Source organism: Coturnix japonica, chromosome 2 (genome assembly GCF_054131305.1).
Source record: "Coturnix japonica strain WE chromosome 2, WE-NBRP24, whole genome shotgun sequence".
NCBI lineage: Eukaryota > Metazoa > Chordata > Aves > Galliformes > Phasianidae > Coturnix > Coturnix japonica.
The window spans coordinates 74,741,022-74,759,770 of NC_140664.1; the positions used below are offsets into that span (position 1 = coordinate 74,741,022).

The 18,749-nt window shown below is 40.6% G+C and overlaps 1 protein-coding gene across 15 annotated transcripts in view; it reads left to right on the forward strand.

Annotated features, from left to right (window-relative positions):
- Positions 1 to 18,749, forward strand: part of F13A1 (coagulation factor XIII A chain) — a 208,662-nt gene that overhangs the window by 176,057 nt on the left and 13,856 nt on the right. For 14 of the 15 annotated variants that reach the window (XM_085537783.1, XM_085537781.1, XM_085537785.1 and 11 more), the window contains 6 exons: positions 597 to 715; positions 6,377 to 6,484; positions 8,212 to 8,386; positions 11,717 to 11,855; positions 17,099 to 17,202; positions 17,955 to 18,043. In XM_085537783.1, coding sequence (XP_085393909.1) covers positions 597 to 715; positions 6,377 to 6,484; positions 8,212 to 8,386; positions 11,717 to 11,855; positions 17,099 to 17,202; positions 17,955 to 18,043 — 734 coding nt within the window. The remainder of the gene's footprint in view (positions 1 to 596; positions 716 to 6,376; positions 6,485 to 8,211; positions 8,387 to 11,716; positions 11,856 to 17,098; positions 17,203 to 17,954; positions 18,044 to 18,749) is intronic. The other variant, XM_085537791.1, reaches the window with a different exon arrangement.

An 18,749-nucleotide genomic window follows, 5' to 3' on the forward strand; every position in this document is an offset into this window, starting at 1 on the left:
AACCTGTATGATTGGGTGTAATTTTGTGCTTTCTCTTCATATTGGCTGGTCAGTCAAGCTATGTGAGGGAGGAACACTGCAGTCAAAAACTTATGTAAAGAAAAGCAATCAAACTCTTCTGTTAATACACTATAAAAGCTGTATTCCAATTTTTGTGATGTGCTACAGATTTTTCTTTAGATCCCTTGACTTGAACTGCTTTCCATTAACGTTAATAGGTTAGAAATTGTTCTTTGATCTGTTTGTACAGATGCAGAATTGCGTCATGGTGCTCCAGCTTTTAACTTAGTGGTTCACAGTAGTCATAAAACTCTTGATAAGATACGACATTTTAATCATAGCTTTCAGATCTTGAGAAAAGAGGCAGGATTTGTCAGCAATTTTGCATCTTGCGTGCTTTTAAGTTGTGTATCCTATTTCTAACCAGGGTCACCATCTCCTTATGTTTGTGTTCTGTTGAAGCAAGTGATGTTTTGTTTGATGGGTGATGGGCACATCTCATCAAATATGGCTGTACTGTATGCTAATTATTTTTATCTGCCCGATATGAAGTCTAAGTGGCGGCGCTGATGTTTGTTTTGGATAAATTGATACAGTGGATGCCGTGTACCTGGATGACGAGAAGGAAAGGGAAGAATATGTCCTGAATGATGTTGGTATTGTTTTCCATGGAGACGTCAATGAAGTAAAATTAAGAAGCTGGAGTTACGGTCAGGTGAGCTATTTGGACCTTCTCTGACTGCTCCCAGTAGGACAGCAAATGAATTTAATCGACAGCAGACTGTGGTTGAGACTGTGGGCTCTGGAATGCATTATTGGTCTCTCCTTCAGAAACACAAGGGGGTATAGTTTTTTAAAATTGTATGAAGTGGGAATACATATAATCCAGAAAAGCAACGTTATAATAGCTAGTATTTAAAGATCTTGTTTTAGGGGCACATTTCGGATACTAAGAGGCTTCCTGTTGAAAGCTGTAATCGTTAACTGAGGTTTTCACTATGGAGCAGCATTTCTGTTGCTGTGTTACTGCTGCTTCAGGATCAGACTGATTTGGTGAAAGACAAGAAGATTATTTATTTAGCAAGAGGTTGTATTCCCTTTCGACTCTTCCTTTCAGTTCCAGCAACTTGGCGGAAGTAATTCTCATTTTTTCAGGAGTCAGCTTTTCTTAGGGTTCCTATTACAAACCAAGGTTTGGTCCCAGAGTTTTAAATTTCCTTACCATAGTGACAAAGGGGAGAACTTCTCCCATTGCTGTCTGGACTTTACAACTTCAGCTTCCAAAGATGTGGAAAGCACGGTCCTGGCTGACTGGCGTGTGGTAGTGATATGCCTTCAATGTTATCAACCCCTTACTGCTTACCTGTTCTATCTCAATCTCTTTGTAATCACTAGACAGCCTGAAAGTCCCTGTGGGATGAAAGAGTTAAGTTGTTGTGTAAGAATAGGAAAAAAGCATTCAAAAGCAACATCAAATTTAGCAAAGCTAACTCTGACTGTCACTCAGGGGTATTCCAATGGACAGTTATTGGACATGGCTCACCTTACCTCCTGTTTTTTCACATCAGCATTATTAAGAAGGTATTGAAGTACTTCCTTCATGCCACAGTGATGTATCCATTCAGCACTCACTGCACATCCCCAGCACAGCCTTGCAGAAGGGACCCTCTTGCTTTGCTTTCTCTCCCTGAGATGAAGACTACCTCAAAGCTTAAGCTGGATGGATTGCCACTGTGCTTGCATTAGAGAGCTCTTTAAACTCACATCACTCTTGCTTCCTCATTTAAGGGTGCAATTCCATCTTTTTTCCCACAGCTGCTGCCTGAGGGAACTCCTGCCTTTGCACCTTTCCACTGGTTGCCTCAGTGTTGTTGTTTGTGGGGTTTGAAAGAGATCCTGTCTAAGCTAAAAATAATCCTTAAAACAGGTGAGGGGGAAGCAATTCCATAAACTGAGGGTGCATCTGAGAGAGAGAGGGAGAACCAGATCCCGAGGCCAAAGCTGGGTGTGCCTTTAAGTTGACCAAAAATGCCCCCTCCTGGCCCTTCCTTCCTTCTGCAAGTGTTTATACAGCCGTGCAATGAATCAGATCAGAGAGCTGACCAAGCTGAACAAGCAGTGCCTTTCTTTTTTCTTTTTTTCCCTTGGGTTGTTATTCAGGAGCGCTCTGCTGCTCCTAGATTTGGGATTCACTCTGTGACAGATGTAGGGGAGGGAGAGAGGGGAACGAGTAGCTGGAAATGGAAGGTGTTGCTTCAACCAGCTGCTAGATTTATATCCTAAGATGCTGAATTTATGGCCTATAGTGGTTTGGCCTGAGGTGCTTATATTCTGCAAATCCAGCACCTTCCTGACACAAACACCACCCTCCCTTGAGAAACTGCATTATTTATTTGGTTTTGCTGGGAGGCAGCTCAGTTAGTGAGGTTAGAGCTGCTCCACATCCCTTTGTCGTATGCTTTTCCTTCCGGTGCTGTCTGGCACTGGAGATCTTGATTTCCACCCTGAGCTGTGGTGCACCTTTTGTTGCCCATGTGACAGCTTAATGTGGCATGAAAAACTGCATGAAAGCCAACAGTTGTCCCAGAGCCCATCAGTATTTTTGTGAGGGTGAAATGGGCATCTTACAACTAAACGCAGTTTATCCTTCTGGTTCAGAGTGGTAAAGGATATGGTTTTCCTGATGCTACCCTACTAATTCCACTAAAACATGAGTTTTCCTCATTTTTAGCAATATTTTATGTTAAAATGAGGAGCATTGCTGTAAGTGAATAAAAACACTAGCAGCAGATATACCCTATGTTATGGCTACATCATACATACAGGCTGTGTGTACGTATCATAAACAGCCCTTTACAACACTGTTAGTAAAAAGCATAAGGCTACATACAGTCATAGAGCTGTAAGGTATATGGTCTTACCCAAAAATACAGATAGACTTGTGCATAGTAATATTCATAGGCCAAAAATTTCTTTGAACGATGACAGCTGAAAGCTTTAACTGAGGTTGTAAATTAAAAAGGAACATGCAGTTCAAAACTGGATTATTAGTGGGAGATCATTCTCACAGCTGCCTTCTTTAATGAGCAGCATCAACTTGAGAGGAGGAAAGGCAAGAAAAATGGACTCAGGAAGAAAATACAACAGAACACTTGAAACATGGTTGTAATGAATGAGGATTCAGGATGAGGATGTGCCTTGTAACATGACTGTGATTCCTTTCTTCTAAGGATGTGCAAATTGCCAGTCACTAAGAAAAGCCCCAGGGAGACTGAGGAGAAATTTTGCTTTGGAAGAAATCAAGGCACATAGGAGCTCTCCAGCTGAGAAATATTGGAAGCTTGTTGACATGTTGAGCTTAATCATGTCCACATGAGCCCACAGCACAAACAACATTTTGTGACATGTGCATTTGTTAAGGTTAGATCATGCCTGCCTGTTACCAGCTATGGGAAACACAGACCTAGTTCCACCAGTGCAAAAGTTGATGCAGCCCCTCTTTCTTGGATTTAATTGGTTTGAAGTTTTTCTACTAGAAGCAGGTTAGCATGAAAGGGGAATGCCCACTGAAGGCCAATGTGCAGGCAGAGCCTCTTTTCCTGTGTTTTCTCTTGCTTTGTCTTCCTTCCATGGTCTTTTCAAGGTGGCTGTGCCAAATTTCCTTTGTCCTGAATTTAGGTTGTTCCCATTTCAGCTTGTGTCAAGTAGACAGTGCCAGTGCCTGGCCTATGTCTGCTGATCTGTTCTGGCTGCCTACTTGTCTTGGCTGCTGTTTCACTTGATATTTCAAGGGTACTCAGCTTTACGTGTGTTATGTGTCTGTTCTGCTTCCCTCTAGATATAATTTTCATGCCAAGATTGAAAGCAGGAAACTAATTTAGTTTGATTTAGTGATTTAGTGTTTTTAACAAGTAATGGAAGGCAAAACTGGCTTTAGCCCATGTTACGGTGCTTTGCAACCTACGCTGCTGCATTAGCATAAGGCAGCTAGACTTTACAGCCTGTCCTATGTCCCTCCTCCTATTAATGTAATTACTTCACAGTCATTTATATCATTTTGTAAATGCTAAGGTGGAAGGCAACAACTCTGATAGTAATTTCTTTCCTCTTTAGTCTTCCTGTATGTGCTGGCAAGACTGACGGTGTCTCATAAACTGTAGATAAGAGAGATTTAATTTGCAAGCTAAACTTCTTATTGATTTAACTCAGCTCTTAGACACTGCTGATGACTTGAAGAAAAGAAAGCTCTTTTTGATCCCGGTGAAAGTGATAAATCTTTGGGCCAGGCCAAAAGAAGGGTGAACCTGAAGCAGGAAAAGGCCACTATGACGGCCCAGAATTGATACTGTCTGTCTGTTCTCCTTGGGAAGCAGGATCTCCCCAGCTCTGCCATTCACCTGACATTGCTTACAGCACGTATCACTGGAGTAGAATGGTGACAAATAGTATAAAATTATTCAGACTCCTAGAAATTATACAATACTAGGAGTAGGACACTTGGAGCCCCTGACCTGCTTCCTTCCTTCCCTGAACACTAAGAATTCAGTTTTGCTCAAGAAGACTATGAGATGGTACATACTAGCAAACTTCCAAAGAAGATAATTCAGTGCTGGTGTGCATGGCAGAGCTGAGAAACATGAGGAGAGAGGTGTGCTGCCTTGGAGGATGCTTGCTGGGCTTGTTTAGCTTGGAGAAGTGAAGGCTTTAGGGTGACTTTATTGCTGCCTTCCAGTATCTAAGAAGAGCTTATAAGCAGGAGGGAGACCATTTTTTACACCTTTTTTTTTTTTTTTTTTCCCAGAGAAGCTGTGGGTGTCCCATCCCTGGATCTGTTCAAGGCCAGGTTGAATGGAGCCCTGGGCAGCCTGAGCTGGTGGATGTCAACCCTGCCCATGGCAGAGGTTGGGACTAGGTGGGCTTCAAGTTCCCTACCAAACTAAGACATTTTATGATTCTATGATTCATTTAAAAGGATACGTACTGTGGCAGTTTGGTGAGTAATGAGAGCCATGCAGGCCAAAAAGTAAACGTTTCTTGGACAGGAAAAGGATGAAAGTGATGAGATACAGAGGTGCTTTTTTTGTGCTTATGCAAGAGCTCAGCTGGTGCCTGTAAGGGAGAGGCCAAAGGAGGCATGTACTCTCCAAGGATGTTACCCCCATCCCTCCCATCTTTTTTGCAGCACCGAAAGCTGTCTTGATTCTTCAGTGCTTCCTCTTCAGCTCTCTGGCTTCACCCTGCCTCTGCCTTTCCCATGCTACCAGGTCAGCAGCTTGGCCTGGACTTTTTTTTGCCTTCTGCAGGATGCAAATCTCAGATCACCCTCATCTGCTGAGGAGCCTTAAACCAGGCTGGAGATGGTTTCAAAATCAATACAGCTCTCGTTGCAGCTGGGCACAGGAGCAAAAATCTTGTTAGCATGAACCATATCTCTAAGGATGCAAATGAAGGACATAAAGCTGAATATAGCAAGGGGACAAGCTGAATGGAGTTTCTTTTACAGCTTTGAATGCTAATATAATACTGTGTTTTCAGTGACACTGGAAGATGTTTTTTTATTAATGTGTGTTTCCTTGTCCCCTACCATTTTCCAGGGGACAGAGATATTTTCCTTTGCTATGCAGTTTCTCCTAAGGAAAATGAAATACATCACAGGGAAAGTTCTGTGACAAATGGTTTCTGGTCTATTTAGGCACCTCTGCCCTCAATTCATTCCTGTGCTTGTTCATGCTGGATCGAAGAAACTGTACCTTTCCACTCTATTTTTGAAGAAGACTACTTTAGGTCACTTGGTATTTTTTATATCTAAGTTTCAGAAACCGGGATTAATCTGTTTCATTAGCTTTCAGCTTGTTAATTTTAAACATTTTACTATTGTAGTTTAAAATTTAAGTCTCTTCATATTATCTGTGGTAAATCATTTATTGGTCAACTCAGCGTTGCGCTGAATGTATCAGGAAAGTTCTGAAATTAACAGGTCTGGAATCTGTGAAGGACACGAAGTCCTTAGAGAGCAGACTAGCTTATTGTAGTTATTATTATAATACCTTCCTATTATATACTTGTTAGCACTTAAAATTTTATGTCCTGTCAGAAAGGCTATGTTGTCATTTTAACCTTCTGGAAACCAGACTGAGATTGAATTGAAAATGACGCTCTCTTTTCCCTTAAAGCGTCTCACATTTTTTTTGCTATATGTGGGCAATTATTCTAGAAGAAAACTTGTATTTTTAAACACAGAACTTTGACCTGGCCAACTGATTTTGAAGCTGATCAGCTATTATAACAACAGTGAAAAATAACTTTGCCTTTGCTTTTCAGAATAAAATGTGACTTAACTTGCCCTCTAGTTCTCTCTTTCTTTCTTTTTATCTAGTTTGAAGAAAACATTCTGGATGCTTGCCTTTTCCTGATGGACAAGGCGGAACTGGAGTTGTCTGGGCGTGGAAACCCAATCAAAATCTGCCGTGTTGCCTCTGCAATGGTATGTAATAGATGCCCAGGATGTGTCAGAAGTGAGTCTCTTATCAAAGCTACGTTGGCTTAATGACCTCCATGCCCTCACGTCCTCATTGCAGAAGGTGCCAGATCTTCTATCCATTCTGACCTCTGGGATGTGGCACTTTATTTCACTCCACTAAAGGTGAAATCTTTATGTCAGTTCAGCATTGTGCGAGTGGAGCCTCAAAAGCCACTTTTAAATGTTGCATTTCTACATATGCTGACATTTTTTACAACGCCATGCTTACCTTTTGGTAGCTGAGAGTATTGAGAAAGCTATTTCTTTCATGCATGGTGAAGCACCATGATGGGTGGAATTTGGGATGAGGAACTGAGAGACTATGAGTGGACCCCAGCACTAATGGCCTCATTAAACTGTCAACATTTACATGCGGTACCTTGGCTCCAGGAGAATGCGATAAGAGATCTGAGCTCTGAAGTACAGGGCCCACATAACTTTCTATACCCAGAATGGAAGTATCCAAAATTTACAGAAGCAAAGGGTAGGGAGAAGGCTTCCCGCATCTCCATTCCTTCCAGATGTTAGGCATCAAGAGTCTTACTGTGTGTGTAACATCAGACCCATCTCTAATATTCAAGCTGGAAGACTCATCCAGGATATAAAAGACAGATGCGTCCACTCCTGTCTGCCTTTTGGAAGTCTGAACTGTTGCCTTCTGCTTTCTGGGACATTATGCTGGTCATTGAGCTATTATCATTAGATGTTCTCCCTTTTTCCACTCCTCACAACCAGCAGAGAGCCTAAAGATCGAAATGCTGTCCTGTCCTTGAAGTGCCTCTTTTCTTGGCATGTTTTCCACAACAATGAGAGATGGGCACAACCCCTTAACCCTTTGGTTATGACTTTGAATACTTATCTCGTTCAGTCTTAGGGTTCATGGGAAGTCGATTTTCTAATTATAAAACGGTAGTTAATCCAGCCAAAAGCTTTTAAATGAGAATTGTGATTTATTTGGCTGGCATGTAGCTGTTCCGCATTAACATAATTAAAAGGTACAGAGCGAATGAGCTTTTAGCACAGCCTCAACTGGTTTGGTTCAAATTGCAGCTTGGAGATGTATTGCTCGTTAATGCCTATCAGTATAGCCATTAGTCAGCAAAACTCCATGCTTTGTGTAATCTTACCAAGGGAAAACCTGCACAGCATATTCCTTCTTGTTTTCACATGTGCTGGACTGAAGAAATTAGTTTCCACTGTAAAAATAACAGTGGACTGATTCTTCTCTCTGCCCACTCTAAATTGGGAGGGATTTTATTAAAATAAAGAGAGAAAATTACAGGGAAAAAAAACAGGTGATGTTAGGAAGGAAGCTGATTCAACACTTCTGAGGCTTGCTTATGAATTTAAAACTGATCGTGTTTATTAAAAATACATAGCAATGAGCATGTGTAGTGTTAATAAAATGTACTAAAGTAGCCAGGTGAATGCTCATTGCAGTGATTTAATTTCAATATTATTTTTAAGTGCCTGATCTTGATTCAAAATTATTCAGTGATGGTGAATCCACCACAGCCCTTAGAAAGATTGTTCTGTTCATCTCCTACCTTCATAATTTAACATTTCTGTGTTATTTCTAGCCTAAACGTAGCTGTATTCAGTCTCTCCTGTCCTATCTTGGTCTGCTGGGTTAAAGAGCTCTTTATTATTCAGCTTCTGACACCCCTAAAACTCATTTCCTTTGTCTATAGATCAATTCCAAGGATGAAAATGGTGTTTTGGCTGGATCATGGGACAATCTCTATGCTTATGGAGTCCCACCTTCAGCCTGGACAGGAAGTGTGGACATCCTCTTGGAATATTACAGTTCTAAGCAGCCAGTGCGATATGGACAGTGCTGGGTCTTTGCTGGTGTTTTCAACACGTGTAAGTATCAGTGAGAAAAACTTCATGCTGCTATGCAATTCTTATATAGCAGAATGAGCTTTTAGGTTAAGCTAGCTAAAATTCTTCCTGGCTCTGTGATGATTAGGAGTAAATGGTAAAGATATTTAAAAATGCATGGCCAAAATAGACTCAATAGCTGCACTTCCAGAATGATATATTAACTACTTTTTAATACAGGAAAATGAATTTATTGAATCACAGAGACTAAAGTTGGGGTGTGAACGTTAGTCTTTTGGTCTGTTCTCTGTTTCTGTTAGGAAATGTGAGATGAACAAAGACCTTAGTGTCTAAATCTACAACGGAAGACTTATTACTCGATATGGGGTATTGCGAAGGTATTTCTACTCCAGAAAGGCTGGAGTTTTTTTAACTGTCTAGCACTTTCTAACAGCATCATCCCAAATGAATACTCCCTGAACATGGGAACACACTGGGGTATAATAGTGGTAAAAAAAGACACTGTTTATGTAAAAGATACATTTATAGGGACAGTGGGGACAAGGCACTGGGAGCAATGTGTGTGTCAAAAGCTCTTTGCTAATATAGAGCCAAACAGTTCCTTTGCTTATGGGACAAGCCAATAGGAGAAAATAAAAGTGAGTCTGGCTTAAATGTAGGGATCTCCCCTAGAGGCACTTACAGCTCATGTATTTAAGTGTCAGACCGAAGGGGGCACCAGATCAGCCTAGGACCAAGGGGATACACAGGGCATTTTTGCAGGCTTGGATTCTTCTTTGCATTAAGTACTTCTCAGCCACAGCTGAAGCTGAAGCTTTGCTTCTTCTATTTAAGATGTGGAAAGAAACTTGCAGAAAAACTCCCCATGAAGCCTTTCCCTTTTACATCTCTCTCAACACTATTACATGTTGATGTCTTCAGAAGTAGCATCATACTTTTCTTTACATTGTACTTTTAACAAAAATGAAGGAGATTTAATCACCCATCGTCTGCAAACATGGAAGTTAAATAATTAACATGTTACAAGTCTGGCTCTTCATCCTTGTGCAACCCTGGGTATCTCTGTATTTTCACTTTATTTTTGCCTGTCCCATATACATGTATTTCATTCAGTGTATAGTTTTCCTTCTGTTCAGGTAACAGAATTTTGTAACTCATTTTAATTACCTCAGGTAGTTCAAGAGCTATTCAAAACAGTAGGGACCTCAGAAATAAAGCTCTGTTCTGACCACCTATCCCTCTGCTGGCACACACTTCTCACAGCTCCAGGGGAGGATTCCATTTCAGGTTTCTCTGCTTCTCTTTCATATATCTGGAGAGGTTTGTGTTTTGATTTAGGGAGACTCTGGCGGGTGCTCTATCCTTCCACATATGAAATAGTTCATTTTATTTCTGGTGCCATGGGAATATCAATCCATCCAAGGAGCCTCAGAGTTGTCTACTTCCTTCTCTGCCTGAGATTGTATGAACTGTACTTGATACTCCTCCATCTCTGCACAGCACAGTGAGTTCAGAAAGGCCCTTGCAAGTGTTTCTGATAGATGCAGTTCATCACAGTGACTTTCACAGGCCACCTTCTCTTGCTACCAGTGCCTCTTCTTTCTGTCCCTATATCCCAAACATACATACGGGCTCTCTCATTTTCCTCCTGCACTGGCCCTGAAACTCTGCTACACAGTATTTTGCCTGTAGGCCACTGTGAATCTGGGGCAATGCTGTGGAGGTCTGGAGCCTACTGTGTTAAATGGAGAGCTGTATTTATCAGGACCAAAATTAGATTCAGTTTGCTGACTACTTTAGTCAAGCCAGAGACCTGGGACTTCATACTGTGAGGCTTACTGAAGTATAAAGTTTGTTGAGCATTATGAAATTAAAACATTGTACAGTGGCTAATCTGTTGCAAGCCATTATTGTTGCATAGTCCAGCTGCTGACAACTCCAGAGAGAGGACAGAAAAGGCCCAAACAAACATGCTGAACTTAAAGTCTTGTTTAAAGTTGTATTTTGCATTTTTTATTTCAGCTGCCAGTGTTTTATCATTGTGACCAGTCCAGCTTTCCAAGGTTACTATTTTGTAAACTCTGAGTAGTCATCCATTAAAAATGCTAAAACATTCTAAAAAGTGCTCATTAATCTTGAAATTGTCAGACAAATTATTTTCAATGGACCCTGATGGCTCATGTGGTGGAAACCTGGGAACGTGCTTGAATTAAGTTTAATCAATAGGTACATATGGTATTGGATGCATTCAGGTAATTTTTCATCCAGTAACTTGAAATGAATGTGTGGAGCTACTCTGTATTGAGAGTCACAGTAGTGACACTAATGAATATACAAAACCAAGCAGTATCAGAAAGGGTCGTTCAATACTGCGGCACTGGAACTATTTAAAAATACAGTTTTTGACCAAAATGTTTCCCTTATCCAAAAAAAAGTCCTCTGTTTCCTTCAGAACCACATTGGCTCCTAAATCAGAACCCACAGCAGTCACAGCATTTCATTTGGACAGGTTGAGATGATATGTCACCCTGTGTCTCCACTTCCCTCTTGGATTGTGCTCCATGTCTACCAGCCAGGGCGCACCACAAACACAGAAGTTTAGTGACTCAGTGCTGCACTTCAGATATAGCCATAGCTTTCTCACATGCCCCAACTTCACCTCTTGTCAGCTGAGGGCAAGGGTTGTCAGCTACACTGCGGTGGTTTGAACATTTATTTGTTTTTTATCTTCCTCTTTAAGATCCCTTATGAGAAGACACCATTGGCTCCAAAGTACTATTGCTTAGAAATCAATACAAATTATGTAATGCATTTTGTTCAGACTCACACTCTGACATTTCTTTTGCAAGTAATGCAGTTTTCTCCCTTGTTAGCAATCAGTTTCTGCCTTATTCTTTATGTTCTCCAGACCCCTTATGGTAGCATATTCCAAAACAGGGAAACTCCAGATCAACCAGGAAACCTTTTGTATTCATCTTCATTTTAGCACAGTCTTTCTTAATTCTCCTGGCTTGCTGATAATAGGAGTCCTAATGTATTTTGCATTCCATGGAAGCTCGAAGTTATTTTTCTTTGTTTATACCACGTTTGATCCATTCCATCCAGATTTGCCCTGAAAAGCTGATGTGTGGTCAGCTTGCAAGACTATTGGTAGCTGGCCACTTAAGCAATTGTACCACTACATGTCTTGAATGCTTAGCATTTGGGGACCAAACAAAATGCTTAACATATTCTGTATAAAGGAAGATAGGAGCCATCATTTGGGCTGATTTGGCTGAGTTTTCCCATTTTATTCTTATTATTAATATTTTCTCTTTATGTTTTCGCATTACATTTCCATGTTTGACACAGTTCTGAGGTGCCTGGGGATACCTGCAAGGCTCATTACCAATTATTCTTCTGCCCATGACAACAATGCCAATTTACAGTTGGACTTCTTTCTGGATGATGAAGGGCAGGTGGACAACAGATTGACCAAAGACTCTATCTGGTGAGTTTTCCTTGCAAATGCCTTTAATGCACCAACTACATGCATAGTAAGAAACATAACAAGAAATGTATGTGGTTTATTTATTTCTCTTTTCAATAAAGAACATTGCTAGCTTGCAGAAAACACAATGAACTGATGATAGGATAATGAAGTGCTTGTCATTTAAAGAGACAAGCCATAGGAGATCTATGAGATCACCTAATATTACCATTCAGTAGTGTACATTTCAGCATGCTGAAGGAGAGTTGACATGTATTTGTGCTCGTTAGGGTAAGACTGGTTCCCAAAATGGAAGACGGTGGTAGCTGGACACTTCCATCAGTTTTGAGCCAGGTTCAAAGAGATACTTCAGTATCCATGGAAAAGCAGACTTCTTATTTTGCTTCTACCTATTGTATTTGTAAGCTGTTTTTGATGTTTTGTACACGCAGTCAGTGTCATAAATGAGTGCTTTCCCAAATAATTTCAGTTTGGTTGAGAAAGATAAAAAGAAACATCCCTGTGAACAAGAAATGGACTACATATTATTTTAGAGAAGGCAGTCCTCTACTTTTCTCCTCAAACTCTTGCTGTCTCCTATCTGACAGGAGAAGTGTAGCACATATTGATTATGTGTTCTGTTCCGTAAAAATTATGTGAGGGTTATCGGGCCTCAAGCCTTTCCTCCTCAGAGTGAAGCAGTGAATGTGACCTCTGTATATATTGCTATATTCAGGAGATACTTGTCTTATTCAGTGTTAATATACTTGATTTGTGTCAATGATACCTTCACCTCATCAGCATAGCTACTCATCAGCTTGTTTCATTAACAACTTAATCCCTGGAAGTCTTTGTATTAAAACTGTAATAAATCCATTCTGTGGTGGAAGAAATGACTGAACCTGTTGCAGTAACCTCTGTAAGTAATTTCCATAATCTGTTACCAAGATGCAATTTAAGGAAAGCTATTAGGTTCATTTACATCCAAACCCTGTATCATAACATCACAGGCAATAGGAGAGACTGCAAGGTACTTCTGGAAGTCATCTAGTCCAGCTCCCTGCTAAAAGCACAGTCAGCTAGAGCTGAATTTGCTGTTGCCTTCCCAGGGATCAAAGTGAGACTACTAAGTTGGTAGTTCCCTGGATGTTGCTGCTTCTCTGTCTTGAAGAGAAGGATCATGTTTGCTTTCTTAAATTCCTCAGGAGCCTTCCTCTGTCACCAAGACCTTTTAAAAGCAAATGTGAGTGGCCTCACAGTAACATCAGCCAGCTCCCTCACTGCTCATAGGTCCATGCCATCAGGTCCATTGGACTTCTGTGTGGCCGTTGAATTTGTTCACTGCCGTGTTTCATACTCTTCACCATCTTATCTCTTCTTCTACACTTCAGCTGATCCGTGAATCAACTCTCACTCAGTTTTGACATTTCCTTGTACTTTCCTATCTTTCCATTTCCCATCTGTTTCCCATGGCTTCTGAAATCAGTTCTATATTTTTCCATTCTTTTAGGGCAGGGACAGAACATCTGAAGTCATCCTTGTTCCATTGGAATCCATACTCAACTTCACAACAGCATTTCCACCTGCCCTCCTGCTTTTCTTTGGCTTGATTACTTTTTGAACTGCCTTGTTCATCCTTTCTATCCTCCTGATGCATTTATTAGTACATGGTGTGCATCACCCTTTGGGCATAATATATGTTCCATACCTTTTTTATTTCTCCTCTGTGTCCTTTCTCTTCATTACTTTGTAACACCCTGTGGTAGCCTACATGCAGACTTTATATGGCTTGTGTATAACCTTGATTTTATTTTTTAAAGTCTTTTATTGCTTTCCAGTTGATTTTTGTTTGTTTGATTGTTTGGTTGTTTGGTTGTTTTTAAGAAGACAACCTCAAGGTACTTATAATGATTTTTTAAATGTATTTCTCACTTTTATTTATAATCTCTTGCAAAGTGGAAAGAAAGCTATTTTTCTTTATTAATATATCATTTTGATTGCCTTGTACTGCTGAAGCTGATCTGTCTTCAGGTTTTAGATACCCTCACACTTCAGGAATACTTGCAGCCCGGATTTTCAGTCCAATCAATCTCTGAGTGTCAGGGCTCCCTGTGAATGCTATCTGCCACTTATTTATTTTTATTGAAGAGCTTTGTCCCCCTTGGGATAGGAAAGAGCAACAACAACAAAACACATATACAAAATTACACAGACTTCGCAAAAAGTTATTTTTATAAAACTGGCCGGATTTGGGACCCATCAGTACTGCCTCTGTCCCCTTACTTTGTTCTCCTTGTCTTTCTTAATGATGATATAAAGACACTTAAGGAATATTGCTCTTGGATGGGAATCAAGACTATTCCTGCTGTGAAGTCCAAACAGAACAGTGTCAGTACCTCAGCAGAAACTTGCTTGGAGTCACCCAGCACCATGTGGGTTCACCTGTGTTCTGTGGATTGAGACCTTCTAAGACCTCTGCTCTCCCATTCACTTCCTGCTTGTTTTTCTCTCTGTGTTATCAGTGTCTCTCCCAAACCTCATGCCCTGGATTATTTGCTAATGAAAGAGCAGCAACTGTTTTCAGCATGTGCCTGCCTCATAAGCAATAGCAAGTACCCTTCTTAAATTGTCTTCCAGGCATAAAATCCACCTGGTCATCTTTTATTAATTTCCCCATTGCTTTGTTTAGTCTATTCGTAATTATCTCTGTAAATATTTAATGGTCACTACATTGATCTGTATAGCCATTCTTGCTTTCTATAATGTCTCGGGCTTTCTGTAGAATACAAGTACAGATTCAATTTAAGAAATTGTGACTGCAGAGCCAGCTCCTCAATTGTGCTCACTTCTAGAGCAAATTTTCTGACACATTTTGGAGAGGGAAATGTTCCCCTCATCCTCCTTTCCTTGAATCTCATGTACTTTATAAACAGCACATTTTTTTTCATTCACATTCAATGTGTTGATGTGCATTTGTTATTTGCATGGCAGCAGACCTAGAGAAGTTGCTGTCCCTATGTGCTCAACACTACACAAATAAAATACAATGCGAAAAGTCCTGTCTTCTGGAGTGAACAGAGAAAAATAAGATACTGCATTATCTAATTACAGAATTGAAGCAGAGCTGCCATTTTCCCCGTTGTTACCCCTCCCCCTTTGATTTTATCATCTCTCCCTCCTGCCTGCTTTTCAGATTAGTCTTTTTCAGAACACAAAGTCAATGACACATCCAAGTTTGATTCAAAGTGGACTTTCAGGGTAGGTATTGTCACTCTCAGCTTTCAAAAACCCACCTGCTGTAAAGTGCTCCCCCATCCTCAGGTAGCCCTCAGGTGAGCTCTGTTAGCATGATTCAGCATTGACTTCTCTCAGCAGCATCAAAAATTCTCTGAGTGTGCGTCATTTTCCTTGAATAATTCCTTTTTCTGTAGTGGTGCTTCATTAACACTCCTAACTGACAAGTTTTACCCTGATCCAAGCTTTCATTTCCACTTTGAAATGTCTTGTTAGACAAGCCTCAGATCCTTACGACTCTGCTATGTGGCTGGTTTTCACCCATTATTAATGAAATGGTCAGAGATTAACAGTCCCCATTCCTGTTGCTAATATCACTGTGTGTGCTAGGGGCTATATCAGCAGCTACACTGATGTAATTTTATTCATTTCTGATGTGGGATATGTATAATTTGAAAGCAAAACTGTCTCTTCTCTACTCTTTCTTTCTCTTTTTTTTTTCTTTCAGTAATGAAATTCAAATGCCTTGCTGTCTTCACTGTGCAACTCTTGTGCTCTCCATTGGGCACAGGTAACACAGCAGGAATAAAGGCACAGGATCCATCTTGTCTGCTGATATTTGAAACTTCCAGTGTACATAGGGATGTTGCTGTAGTACAAGGCCTGCCCCAAAAGTAATGCCTCCTATTTTAATATGTTGGCCCATGACATCAGAGGTAGATGTCAGTGGTATGACAGTAGAGGTTGAACCTTTTTCACCAATATGCTGTTACATTTTGCTGCCATGTGGCAGATGGCAGCAGAGGGGCAGTCTAACAAATTGATGTCTGACATGGAAATGCATAGGAAGCAAAGATTTGGAACTGAATTCCTCTATGTAGAAAAAAAAATGCATCCAGTGACATTCATCAGTATTAGCTAGGTTTTTATGGATACCAAACAGTGGATATGAGCACTGTGAAGCAGTGGGTGGTGTGTTTCTGCAGTAGCAACAGTGAAAAACAAGGCACATTCTAGATGGCAATGCACAATTGTCACACCACAAAATAAAGAGCACTTGTACATCACCAGTGAAAAATCATGCCTAGTGATGAGTACTGTGTTGAAAAAATAGTGGTTTGTAGCTGAGAATTCACTCTACCAAATAGTGTGATTGTTCTCATTGTATCTGTTGTAGTTTCCATGAAAATTAGCTGGAGGCATTACTTCGGTAGCGGCCTTTCTTTTTTGGCCGCCCATCCAACTAAATAAGGGCATTTCAAACCTGAGCACATAGATTAAGGTCTCTGATAAATTCATCTTCCAGTGATACTGTCCTAGTCCCTAAGGCATCATCTGGTCCAGAATGGTCATAAGCTTTCATGGGAAGCTGTACTTTCTCAGAGATGTGACCTCCCTCACTTGTCTGAGAAGCAAGAAATTCCCAATAAGGACAGTCTTACAAAACCTGTCTTTTTCTCAACCAAAATGGAAACCAGCTGAGCGTATTTTTTTTTCAGCCATGAAAAGAAAGCTACACACTATATTGTTGAATTGATCCTGAAATCTCTTCTGTAGAGGTACCAAAGTTTCAGTCTTACCAGTTATAAAGCATGCCAAGTTTCACTGGCTTGAAGATGATTCAAAGCTTATTTTTGCGGGCATATTGAATTGGAGATGTCCTCCACTGATGGAATGGATTATAGCCATCTTGTAGCTCCATTTATAGGGACATCAGTCTGGAAGGAGATTGTAGTACGTGTAACTCTTCATATAACCCAATAGTCTACAAGCCCTGAAATCTTATCTCAGTTATATTTGCATTCAGCACACAGTAGAAGAATAAAGTCTTCTTCAACTTGCAGGCAAAGATCTATAATGACAGATTGTGGCCTTTTGGTTTTAACTAACAGCCATCAGACCAATAGACTTAAAATCTATTCTTTAAAAAGAGCAGACATTTTCACCCTAAATTGGCAGGTCACAGATTTGTTGTGGTGTTTCTGCTTCTTTCCAAGAATTTAGTATTCTGATCTCATCTCCTTTCTAAGGAACTATCATTGCTGGAATGAAGCTTGGATGACCAGACCTGATCTTCCTGTTGGTTTTGGAGGATGGCAGGCTGTTGATGGTACACCCCAAGAAACCAGTGATGGTAATACTCCTTGAAGTCCTCCTTACCTCTTTGCAGTACTTGAGGTTTTTTGTGGTAAATGATGAGGTGACTGTAGCTAAACCATTGTCAGTGTGTGGACTGTGAAAACCCCCTCCACCAGACAACCACACTTGTTTGTGCTCAAGGCCTTCTCCTGAGTCGTTCTGAGCTCTGAAACAAGCCTTGTTTCATGTTTGGCATATGTGCACAAAGTCCTGTATGACAATGATCTTACCTGGCTTATGAGAAATGTAGTTCCACTGCCAAATGATGGCTTCCAAATTTTTTGAAGAACCTGTACAGAAGCCTGATCAAATGAATTCTCTTTCATTATATATCAGTCATTCTCTACAGTCCTCGTTAAACTACCTGAGCAAGCAGTAGGAAGGAGAGAAAATGTGAAAAGCCACTACTGTCTCTTCCCAGTCTTTAATTATGCAATTCTTGAAAGACATTTTTCAGCAGATTTGCAATGAGATCTTCTCTCAGTTTAGCTGATCTCTCCTGAAATTACCATCTGCTTAAACCAAAACCAAGCTTAACTGCATTTCAACCACTTGAGACATGCAGTGGGTTTCACAATGTCATTAAGTTACCAAGTCAATAGGTAGTTTCATGCTTGAGTCTGTGTTGTTTAGAGGGATAGCAACAGAAATGAAGCTTTCAAGTTCTCGCTTAGGAGTTCGGGGAAGCTACTGAAAAGTTTCACCAAACCCAAAGATTATTTCTCTCCTTATCTCTTTCCCCTGTAGGTATGTACAGGTGCGGCCCAGCGTCAGTTCAAGCCATTAAACATGGTCACGTTTGCTTCCAATTTGATGCTCCTTTTGTCTATGCTGAGGTATGTTCCTGAAAAAATTCTGTGCATTGAGCGTTATCTGTGGGACTGTAGCTGAGACAGAAGATAGGGCTTCACTGCAGTTTCTGGACTGAGAAGTTGTTTGACATACTCACTGCATCAAAGACTATTCTCATTATTATATTTTGGCATGCAAGCCTGTAGGTGTGATATGGCTCTAATAGGTGATGTGGATTTCTCTCATCTCAGCTCACCAATGAAGAAAGCAGAAAAAGCTGTTAAGATCAAGTTTCAGTATGTGGTCATCCAGATTCCAGCTATGCTGGCAAATGAGTCACCAGCTCTAGCTACTCATTCTTGTTAGCTGTGACCTCCTTCTCTGGCTTGCCAGCAAACTTGGTTATGTTCAGCTTTCACTGCTTATTTCAGTCAAAACTAATGCTGTGATTTTAAAGACATCATTGCTCACCATGTTCCTTTTGGCTGCTATGGGTCAGGGAGTGCGCACATGGGCAGTCTGACTGGCAGATCTGAGAAGGTTAGATCTCCGTGAGGAATGAGGGAACCTGGCCTGGTGTTTTAACCTCTTACCCCACCAGAGTTGTTGCAACCAGAACTGCAGCAGCTATAGTGCAACTCTCTCTCAAACTGAATTGTATATAGCTTAGCACAGAAGAGAATAAATACATTTTATCTATGAAGTACTCTCCGCTGGAATAAATCTTTAGATGTGATGAATGTGTAATCA